Source organism: Aethalodelphis obliquidens, unplaced genomic scaffold (genome assembly GCF_003676395.1).
Source record: "Aethalodelphis obliquidens isolate GAN/ISIS:26980383/991018 unplaced genomic scaffold, ASM367639v1 scaffold2, whole genome shotgun sequence".
NCBI lineage: Eukaryota > Metazoa > Chordata > Mammalia > Artiodactyla > Delphinidae > Aethalodelphis > Aethalodelphis obliquidens.
Genome location: NW_020837946.1, coordinates 38519810 through 38532090, shown reverse-complemented (window position 1 = coordinate 38532090; position 12281 = coordinate 38519810). Strand labels below are relative to the sequence as shown.

General features: G+C 39.6%; 1 protein-coding gene across 8 annotated transcripts in view; it reads right to left on the bottom strand.

Annotated features, from left to right (window-relative positions):
* HECW2 (HECT, C2 and WW domain containing E3 ubiquitin protein ligase 2) overlaps positions 1-12281 on the bottom strand; it is a 414407-nt gene that overhangs the window by 166116 nt on the left and 236010 nt on the right. For 7 of the 8 annotated variants that reach the window (XM_027125303.1, XM_027125331.1, XM_027125328.1 and 4 more), the window contains exon 3: positions 3801-3908. In XM_027125303.1, the coding sequence (XP_026981104.1) occupies positions 3801-3908 (108 nt within the window). Of the gene's footprint in view, positions 1-3800; positions 3909-12281 lie in introns of those variants that run through there. The other variant, XM_027125351.1, reaches the window with a different exon arrangement.

Sequence of the window (12281 nt, the reverse complement as noted above, 5' to 3'; positions counted from 1 at the left end):
CCCACACACATACGGTCACCTTATCTTTGATAAAGGAGGCAGGAATGTACAGTGGAGAAAGGACAGCCTCTTCAATAAGTGGTGCTGGGAAAACTGGACAGGTACATGTAAAAGTATGAGATTAGATCACTCCCTAACGTCATACAGAAAAATAAGCTCAAAGTGGATTAAAGACCTAAGGCCAGAAACTATCAAACTCTTAGAGGAAAACATAGGCAGAACACTCTATGACATAAATCACAGCAGGATTCTTTTTGACCCTCCTCCTAGAGAAATGGACATAAAAACAAAAATAAACAAATGGGACCTAATGAAACTTCAAAGCTTTTGCACAACAAAGGAAACCATAAACAAGACACGAAAACCCTCAGAATGGGAGAAAATATTTGCAAATGAAGCAACTGATAAAGGATTAATCTCCAAAATTTATAAGCAGCTCATGCAGCTCAATAACAAAGAAACAAACAACCCAATCCAAAAATGGGCAGAAGGCCTAAATAGACATTTCTCCAAAGAAGATATACAGATTGCCAACAAACACATGAAAGAATGCTCAACATCATTAATCATTAGAGAAATGCAAATCAAAACTACAATGAGATATCATCTCACACCAGTCAGAATGGCCATCATCAAAAAATCTAGAAAGAATAAATGCTGGGGAGGGTGTGGAGAAAAGGAAACACTCTTGCACTGCTGGTGGGAATGTAAAATGGTACAGCCACTATGGAGAACAGTATGGAGGTTCCTTAAAAAACTACAAATAGAACTACCATATGACCCAGCAATCCCACTACTGGGCATATACCCTGAGAAAACCATAATTCAAAAAGAGTCATGTACCAAAATGTTCATTGCAGCTCTATTTACAATAGCCAGGTGATGGAAGCAACCTAAGTGTCTATCATCTGATTAATGGTTAAAGAAGATGTGGCACATATATACAATGGAATATTACTCAGCCATAAAAAGAAACGAAACTGAGCTATTTCTAATGAGGTGGATGGACCTAGAGTCTGTCATACAGAGTGAAGTAAGTCAGAAAGAGAAAGACAAATACCGGATGGTAACACATATATATGGAATTTAAGAAAAAAAAAGTGTCATGAAGAACCTTGGGGTAAGACAGGAATAAAGACACAGACCTACTAGAGAATGGACTTGAGGATATGGGGAGGGGGAAGGGTAAGCTGTGACAAAGCGAGAGAGAGGCATGGATATATATACACTACCAAACGTAAAACAGATAGCTAGTGGGAAGCAGCGGCATAGCACAGGGAGATCAGCTCGGTGCTTTGTGACCGCCTGGAGGGGTGGGATAGGGAGGGTGGGAGGGAGGGAGACGCAAGAGGGAAGAGATATGGGAACATATGTATATGTATAACTGATTCACTTTGTTATAAAGCAGAAACCAACACACCATTGTAAAGCAATTATACTCCAATAAAGATGTAAAAAAAAAATGTTGTCTATGAGATCTAAGAGACACAGACTACACTTCTAAGCACTGATATAAACACCACCTCAGGTTTTTACACTGAATGGATTTTGAAAAGATAGGGATGTGTGTTGGGGGAGATCCCATTCTGATGAATGAAGATAAACTTATTCTAAAGCCAAATCTTTCTGTAATTCCTATTCACTGTCTTGCACTTAAACTTATACAACCTTTCTCAGTCCTTAAAAATGCATTACTTGGGCTTCCCTGGTGGCGCAGTGGTTGAGAGTCCGCCTGCTGAATCAGGGGACACGGGTTTGTGCCCCGGTCTGGGAGGATCCCACATGCCGCGGGGCGGCTGAGCCCGTGGGCCATGGCCGCTGAGCCTGCGCGTCCGGAGCCTGTGCTCCGCAACGGGAGAGGCCACAGCAGTGAGAGGCCCGCGTACCACAAAAAAATTAAAAATGCATTACTAAATATTTCCAGTTTTACAACTATGCTACACAATACCCCCAATTTTGTGTGTGAAGAATTAAGGTGGAAATGCTAAATTAGAGGAGAAAAGCAAAAGCATTCCCAATTCCTAGCTTCAATATCAAGCCCATTTCTGTTAAATACTAAGACTGAGATGTGAAGAAAAAATTTTGTCATGCCAGAGATGTTTACTATACCCTAATCAGCCAGGACATTATGAATCTCTAATTCATACTTCATGGAGAAAGAAAATCAATCATGTCAAGTGGGATACTCTGTAAATGGGTCTCTTATACATGTTACAAATTATAGCAGTGTGTGGTACTGACTTCTTCCCAGGTGTTCACATGAGCCTCATCATGTGAATCTGCACACTCCATCAACAGGCAACCGTTCCTAGCCGTCTCCAGCATTTTAAAGCAAACAGGAAGGTTGTTTTGCCTTTTTCCCTGAAGTTCAGTTGGCAATACTTCTCAGCTAGACCATCCTCTTAAGCCCTGGGATCTTTTCAAAGGAGGAATTACACTGAAAGTAAACCCAGCTACTTCCCATTCCATTTTCACCAGATTCTTTTACCACTTATTTTTCTCATTACTTAGTAATGGCAGCTGGACCAATGTTGGAAAGTAAAGAGAAGTAGAAATAGGCAATAAAAACAAATCACTCATAATCTCACCTCCCAGATACATCCCTTGTTCACATTTTGGCAAATCTCCTTCCAGACTTTTTCCTACATGCTGTATTAGCTGGGATTATGCTGTATGTATCTGCTTCCCGCTTATTGTTATATCATGAGCATTTTCCCTTAAAAACTACATTCCATGTAAGGAGAAAATCTAGCCAGAAATTGAACTATGAAAAAAAAGACAGTCCTTAGAGGACAGAAGTGGGATTTGAGAAAACTATGAAATGCTGACCTACCAGTAAGGATGGTCAAAGAAATTATCTGGTGTCTTTAATGGCAATTCAAAATAATAGATGTTAACCTTTTAAAATGACTTTTTATATTACAGAAGTTTTACATGCTTCAAGAAAGACATGCTTACATCAGATTTCCATTTAATCAAACTTACTTTATAATTTATGGTTTAATAACTACCATTCTTAAGTACCAGTATCCATACACGCTCTCTCTTTCTTATATTAAATCCCTTGCATATAGAAAATTTAATTCTTACACAGAGCTAAACAGCTCAGAAAAATTTTAAAGAGCTCATTTTTTTCTACATTAAAGAAAAATAAATTCTGTAAATGTAGAAGTTAACCTGGACCAACTAGTAAATCATTTACATATATAATACTATATATAAGTACTATATATAAGCATTTGTATTTATAAGTAAGTATCAATATAAATCAGATCAACTGGGAAATTGTTATTTGCAGTCAATTTCTGATTCCTAATAAATGACCTCTATGGCAGTGTGCCCCACACTATCTCATCTACACTTGGAAAGACCAAGACCCAAACGCAAAACTTATTCTGCTGCTGGGGAAAATAACAGTCAAGTATTCTACGGGCAAATAAAACTCTTAGATTAACTGAAATCTTGAATTATTCTTTCTGCTCCTTGTAATTAATATACTATTAATTATAAATGAGATATAAGGGTATATACATATGTGTAAAGTATTAAAATAACCATACATAATTTATATACCATACATTCATCAGGTACATTTTACACACACAAGTTTTTCAAATTATATGAACATTGTCTAATGAGTATTTTCCAAAACAATATACTTTCCAGTTTGGTGCAACACGGCATACATGTATAAATCAGAGCCCAAAACTTTTACAATAAAATTCAGGAAAGACTCTATAGATTTCTGCATATTTCTGCAAGTTCAATCACAAACTTATATTTCACACTCAGTTACTTACGCTCCATGAAATAAGGCCCAGGCTCAATTCTCCATACAATTTGTCCTTTTTGTGTTCCGGTTACACCCCTGTTTTTAGAATCCCAGAAGTTGGCTGGAGAATTCTCATCTGAAAAAAACAAAGAAACACTTTTTAATCTTAATTATAACCTCTTTGTCTTTCCTTAGCTGAAAGACTAATACAAGTTCTAAAATAAATGGAAAAAAAATAAAGGGGAAATATTAATGAACACTATCACTATTGTTAATGACTTACCTCCTCCCAGCAGATTACCCTGAATTTCTACATTTGCATTTATACAGGAGAATTGGGGAGGAGGATGGGAAGGTGGAAAGGAGATGGCACGTCCAGGCTTGGCCAGGTTGTTCACTGTTGCCAAAAGACAAAACCACAAAGAACAAAGGGTACAATTGTTCGTCAACCAGCAATGAGATGATATATAAAAAAAGGGTTGGGTGAGCTCCCATCTATAAAATCCTTTATCAAAAGAAAAGGAAGAGTAAGGCCAGACACTATAAAACTCTTAGAGGAAAACATAGGCAGAACACTCTATGACATAAATCACAGCAACATCCTTTTTGACCCACCTCCTAGAGAAATGGAAATAAAAACAAAAATAAACAAATGGGACCTAATGACACTTCAAAGCTTTTGCACAGCAAAGGAAACCATAAACAAGATGAAAAGACAACCCTCAGAATGGGAGAAAATATTTGCAAATGAAGCAACTGACAAAGGATTAATCTCCAAAATTTACAAGCAGCTCACGCGGCTCAACGTCAAAAAAACAAATAACCCAATCCAAAAATGGGCAGAAGACCTAAACAGACATTTCTCCAAAGAAGATATACAGATCACCAACAAACACATGAAAGGATGCTCAATGTCACTAATCATTAGAGAAATGCAAATCAAAACTACAATGAGGTATCACCTCACACCAGTCAGAATGGCCATCATCAAAAAATCTACAAACAATAAATGCTGGAGAGGGTGTGGAGAAAAGGGAACCCTCTTGCACTGTTGGTGGAATGTAAATTGATACAGCCACTATGGAGAAGAGTATGGAGGTTCCTTAAAAATCTAAAAATAGAATTACCATATGACCTTGCAATCCCACTACTGGGCACATACCCTAAGAAAACCACAATTCAAAAAGAGTCATGTACCACAATGTTCATTGCAGCTCTATTTACAATAGCCAGGTCATGGAAGCAACCTAAGTGTCCATCAACAGATGAGTGGATAAAGAAGATGTGGCACATATATACAATGGAATATTACTCAGCCATAAAAAGAAATGAAATTGAGTTATTTGTAATGAGCTAGATAGACCTAGAGTCTGTCATACAGAGTGAAGTAAGTCAGAAAGAGAAAAACAAATACCATATGCTAACACATATATATGGAATCTGAAAAAAAAAAAAGGTTCTGAAGAACCTAGGGGCAGGACAGAAATAAAGATGCAGACGTAGAGAATGGACTTGAGGACACAGGGAGGGGGAAGGGTAAGCTGGGACAAAGTGAGAGAGTGGTATGGACATATACACACTACCAAATGTAAGATCGATAGCTAGTGGGAAGCAGCCACATAGCACAGGGAGATCAGCTCGGTGCTTTGTGACCACCTAGCGGGGTTGGATAGGGAGGGTGGGAGGGAGACGCAAGAGGGAGGAGATACGGGGATATATGTATATGTATGGCTGATTCACTTTGTTATAAAGCAGAAACTAACACACCATTGTAGAACAGTTATACTCCAATAAAGATGTTAACTTAAAAAAAAAGAAAGAAAAGGAAGAGCAAAGCTGGTAGAATATAACAGAATCAAGATGGGATGAAACAAACAGACATTGAGCTATGAAACTGAGTCAAGACACAGCACAGGTTGGCCATGGACAGTGCTCAGCAGACACCAACTAAGTTATCAGGTTGGCTAGGACAATCGTTTACAAAAGGTCGGTAGCAGTAGACCTTGAGTTAATACAAGAAAAGGAAAGAGGAAGAAGGATAGAAAGAACAGATCCAAAGAGCAGCCTGAAAGTAGCATTCTCCAAGCTCTCTGACCTCATGGCACTAAGAAAATGGTAATATTTGTAGGACACACTGGAGTACATGAAAGAGACACTTACAACTTAAGATTATAGTAGGGGTGCTCTGGCTGCCCCAGGTTCTGCCCCACCCTGAAGGTGGAAGGGATTCATATTCTTTTTTTTTTTTTTTTTTTGCGGTACGCGCGCCTCTCACTGTTGTGGCCTCTCCCGTTGCAGAGCACAGGCTCCGGACGCGCAGGCTCAGTGGCCATGGCTCACGGGCCCAGCCGCTCCGCGGCATGTGGGATCTTCCCGGACCGGGGCATGAACCCGTGTCCCCTGCATCGGCAGGCGGACTCTCAACCACTGCGCCACCAAGGAAGCCCAAGGGATTCATATTCTTTAACTTGCTTACATCACACTAGTTTGAAGTTCTGTCCTAGGGCCCTGGAATAGGAAATGAAACTAAAAACAGGAAAAAAGAGACCATTCAGAGTTCTACAGGTACACAAAAATGTGTGCAGAGATACTGGCTCTTAAAATCAGATGTACCTCATTTGCTTCCCCAAATCCCTTTCCCAGGAGGGAAGATTAGGGATACACTTTAACTGAGAGCTGGAATTAAGCCGAGAGGGTGAATGAAGTAAGAGATCCACTAAAATAAGAGAGGAGAGAAAAGGTCCCAAGCCCAAGGGAAGAGTCCTAAGAAAAACCTCACTTCTTATGAGCATAAAAGGAACAGAAAGTGGGCCAGGTGAGGGGTTGGATAATCCAGCTCCACTGGATTTCAATCCAGTGGTTGTCCTTGGGGCCCACTGGTTTCATCACATTGAGAAGTCAAAGAAGTTTGGGAGGAAGGGTCCTTTCCTGCTACCTGTAATCAGCACAGTATAAGTCAAAGATTCTTTATCGTGAAAAGGCCAAGAAGCAGCCACTGTTCTTGTAAGAATGGAAAGGCATAACTGACTCAGGGCATCACCTCCCCTCATAGATAAATGCAAGGCGATCCACTCCATTCCATCACAAAAATAGAACCACAACACTGATATTTAGAAGGCACTCAGACAATCACCTAAAACTGGATTTGAAAGATGTCATGTGGCTCCTCAGGGCAGAACCTGCTCACTGCCTACCCCTTGAGCCTCTTCCTTGTCAACTGAACCCCAATTCTGTCCGAGGGAACAATGTGCCCAGTTAAAAATAGTTGCCTCTCCAGAATCCCTTGCAGCCAAGGGTGGCATGTGGCCAGTGAGACGTAGGTAGAATTCTACTGGGTGGGATTTCTGGGAAAGCTGTTATTTTCCTGATTGATAAAAGGACAGACTCAATAATCTTTTTGTTCTCCCCCCTCCCCTCTCCTTCGATGAGAGCCACATACTAAGAATGGCAGAGAAAGCAGCTGGAAGCATCCATGATGATCCTTTGAGCCCTGCATGGCCTTCAGGCTTTTTGCTACCGAGGCAAAAATAAATTCCTATTTACTTAAGCTCCTGTGGTTGGGTTTCTGTTACTTGCAGCTGAACACAATTCCTAATAGACACAACTACCTTCCTAAAAATCACTCAGTGATTTGGGTGCATCACGCCTGACTTGACCCAGAATCACTGAGATTGCATCACTTCTCCAGGTTAGACAACAAAGGTAGTTTCTTCCTTTCTAAAACATACTGGGCAGAGCTGCTGGCATAGGGACAGGGACCCTCATGTTTTCACAAACAAATGTATTGTATTAGCTGTTGGTCACATGCAAGGCACTGGACTCTGAAGGGAACAGAACACAGGTATAGGGAGTAGAAGGTGTCCAGCTGTTCAAAATGCTTTTTTTAAAAAACACGGCTATGCACATGGGAAATTTTCTGAAAATACTGTTGTGTCAGTTTCCTCTTGAGGCCTCAGGAAAGATGAGGCAACATCAAATCTCATTTTAAGGAGCATGCATTAGGATCACAATGATAAAAAACAACATTAATAAATTTGTACTTGGTAAAGTGTGACCTCTCTGTTAGAGGGTTCGCACTTCTGCTATTACTAAACTTTTTCTCCCCAAGCCATCAGTTAAGTCAAACCAAGTACACACTTCTGACATAATGACCCTGGGAAGATGGGGCACTAAGGAGCAGAAATAGGAGCGCGTGGGGGTAATGGGATGAGGAGATATCGTGAGAGGACTGAGCTCCATGCAGAAGTGATGCCTGAGCTTGACACAACCCCTTACATGTTCCCTGGAGGAGAATTTTGACAGAGAACCAGTGCCAGCATCTCCTGTTCCAAGAAGGGCCACTAATAACTTTTTCTTTGCCGGTTATATTCACTTCAAGGTAGAAATACTGCATTGCACGAATATCCATCCTTGGTCTCAGAAGTTGGAAATAAGGGAGGATGAGTTACGGGTGCTTCCTCCCCAGACTCCTCACCAAGAAAGAGACCTAGAGTTAGGGGTTCGGTTCACCCACCAGCTTGTGTGGGTTGGGATAAAACATGTATCTCTGACTTTTACTCCTATCTTTGGTTCATAGGCTATGTGGACAACTCCATTTGGTTAAGTATATGATATTTAAAGAAATAAAGGCTAGCCCCTTGAAGCAAAATGTCAAAAATGTACCATGAGTATTCAGGCCCATAGGGAACTCAAATGTCCCATATATGTTGAGAAATGGGTCAGAATTAGGATGAACAGGCCCAGAGCAGAAGCTTGATGGGTATGTTCTGATTTTTTTTTTTTTAAGCCCAAATGCCATAGCAAGAAACAAATCTGTAAACTTTCATGGGGAAGGTCTTATTCCCCACCAAGCACAGTGTCTGTCATTTAGAAGTTACCCAAGTTGCTTAATATTCTGGTTATTCTATATGGAAATCTTTCTCCAGTGAGATTATGTTTCTGAAAATTCATCATCCCTGACAGATACTAGCACTCCTGCTACCAACTGGCAGCTACTCTTAACTGAAAACGTAAAATCCCTAGAAATAAACCAGTGTGGTGGCACAGAGTTCAAATTATTTTGTGCCGGCTCTCACAGTCTCCACCACAGCTCCAGCTCCTACTGACGTGGGCCAGCAGAGCTCTGACCAGCCTTGGTGGCACGATTCTAAAACATACCTAGAATGACTCATCCCTTGTCTTTGTTTCAAGGAGACCAATTTTAACTTGTCCTTCAGACTAAACCTTTTTTTCCTTAAGTAGGTTAACACTTTCATTTAGGTTGCACTCCGTTCTAGGCTAGCCCAAGAACATCTTTTCAGTGACAGCATTTTTCTGCTCAGGTCTATTTTTTTATGGATGTTTGAGAACAGAATATTTTTTCCCAGATTGTGTAAGTTGTTTTTCTTCACCCTCATTTAACATCTGTATTAGATGACTCAATCTTTTTAAAATGCCCCCAACTCTAAATAAGAAAAATAACTGAGTATAAAAATAGTACACCAAAGAAAGCCTTCTAAATTCCCTACATGTATCGTATAGACATAATTATACATCTATTTCTTCCTTTAATTGAATAAAGATTCTGATAGATCAAAGAAATGTCATTGGTCTTTAAAGCCAATTATCAATTTTTCCATTTATACTTGGCCACTTCCCTTCCCCATTTCTCTTAAGAGCTATTCAAATCTGTCTCACTGTCCTCACATCCTCTAATTTCCACCCTCTGACTTACAGCAGGGTACCATGCACCCTATGGCATCTAGAACATGGAGGACATCAAGCCCCATTTCCCTGGTTTCTGCCTCTCCCTACTGCCATCTTTTCTGAACCCACATGTATTTCTTGCTTTCTTGCCCAGGGTTTTACCCCCCATTATGGTGGTGCCCTTGACTCAAACCCTTCCATCAGTCACCTTCTCTCACCTTGACCTTTAGCTTCTTCCTCTCAACCGAGAAACACGTCAGCTTCCATGAAACATATCTGTCTGCTTTTGCTCTTGGACCGTTGCCTTCCTTGCCCCCTTTCCCATCCACATTTTTATTTCCCTTCTTACTAACATTAAAATATCTGTTATAGTTACAATGGAGTCTGTATTCTAGAAGTGTATGTTCTAGATACCTAGGTAACTTTCTAGCTGGAATATAATTACAAGAAGAAACATTGGAGATATTTAATTCATGTACCTAAATATCTTTTCTAAATCTAATTTTGTTTGGCAGGGTTTATATGAAGCTTGTCCACTCATGTCTCTTACATATTCTTAGTTCTCTTATAAATCTAGTTGGCAGTACATGTTCTGTAAATAAAAAGGCAAAGCACACACCCAAAAAGCCCTAAAATCCTTCTAATATAATTTTCATTCCTGTTTGTGAATATTGTGGGAACATGATCAAGAAACCTTTTGAAAATCTTTACTCTTGCCTTATTTTAGCAATCCATGATACTTTCCGAAAATGATTTCATATAGTGTTTTTTAAAATTACAGTTGACCCCTGAACAAAGGCAGGGGTTAGGCACACCGCCCCTCTCTGAAGTCAAAAATCGACATACAGCTTAGAGTCGGCCCTCTGCATACGGATGGGGTTCCTCCTTACCCGCAGGCAGTTTCCATATCTGCAATTCAACCAACCGTGGATCACATAGCACCGCAGTATTCACTACTGAAAAAAATCCGTGCATAAGTGGACCTGAGCAGTTCAAACCCATGTTCTTCAAGCATCAACTGTACTCTTCTAGGGCTTTTCCAATTAATTTTTTTTTAATACTGGAATTACTTCTGTTAAGTCTGCTTCTCCAAGGGAGAAACGAAGTGTTTGGACCCAGAAGTAAAGGAGTAGGGATATAAGATTACACTACACAGAACTAACTCTCTTCTATTAACTGCAGAGTATAGTAGCTCAGAGAATTTTCTCAGAAATTTGGTTAATTAGGTGAGAAATAGTCCCCTTCCCTTAATGAGAACCACATAATTTTACCTTGGGGTCTTAAACAAAATCTCTATATAAGCAGATTTGCCAACATCTCCTGCACATTCAGTAGGTCACAAATCATCATTGGCTACCTTCCCCTTTAGCTAACTGATCCTCTGGGGCAATGATTGCCCAACTCCATTGCTCACAATGAATATCCTGGGGGCTCCTTCAAAAATGCTGACTTTGATTCAGTAGGTTTGAGTCGGGATGCAGGAATTTGAATTTTAGGAAGCACCCCAAGCAGGTGATTCTGCTACAGGTACTACAAACACCTCACATGGAAAAAAAATCTGTTCCATGGTAATTTCCAGAGAAACTGAGCAATCATAGCAATGCTGTGGACCATGCACATCTCATTGACCACTGTCCCTCTCATTTGCTAGCTTGTTCCTTTCCTTCCTTCCTCCCTCCTTCCCTCCCTTCCTTCCTTCATCTGAATGGAATTTATTGACTGTCTTATGAAGGTCAGGAACATCCATTTCCTGCCATAAGGAGTTTGCAGTACAGTAGGAGAAGACTGGCATATAAGGTACAATGCGATGTTAAAAGTGCTATGATGGAGGTGTGCATACTTTATAAAGTGTTAAAGGAGAACCGAGGGGGAATGATCAGCGTTCTCTGTGACCGTGTATAATGACTATGGCTCTGGATCTATCAAGTTTGAAGTGTCTTTGGGAGATGCAGATGGAGATATCCTTTCAGAGGTTTACACATTTAAGCCAGTCATTAAGGTATCCCATCCATTCCTTTGCTTCGCTGTTCTCTAGACATATTGTTTTGTCTCCCAAGGTTCATTTTTTGGTTCCATAAATGGTCATCAGAAGCAACAAACAAGTGGCATATTAAGAGCTGAATTCAGTGGTAAAAGTTACTGTTTGTTGTTCCCTAGGTCCCATGACATTATCATTTTCTTACTTGGAAAAGTAGGATTAATTATATTAACTTACAATATGATTGTAAAGAGTAATTTTAAAAAATAAATGAATTCTTTTTAAAATGCCACAAAAACCTAAAATAACGTAAGCATAAAGTCTTTTATGCTTCAAACTCTTCCTTCCCCGTAATATTTCACACACAGAGGTCAGTGTGAAAATAATCTTTTAAAGATTAATTTTTTTTCTGTATATGACTTTTGGATTGCAGAAATGTCCTGTGAATAGGCATATACAGGAGACATGGCCAGACATATTAAACATATCCAAAATAATTGGGATTTGGAAATGTTTCTATGTCTATATTAATATTTCCAAAACCTCCATACAATACTGGAGATAAAACAGAAACAAAAAAAGTATTCAAAGTCCTCACTATTCTATCAGTCAACCTAGGGGACTTGAAAAAAGATAAGAAATTTTGTAAGAAAGATGCCATGTGACAGACTGTGACAGATGAAAAATGATGTTTACAAATGTTCTTTTGCTTTGAAGTAATTCCTCCCTACATTTTCTTGAAAAATGGCATAAACACCTAACGTGATTTTAAATTACTTTTCGGATAAAAATTGAATATACCTATGTCCTGAGATTGGATCATAAACAGGCCTGGCTTTCTTCCAG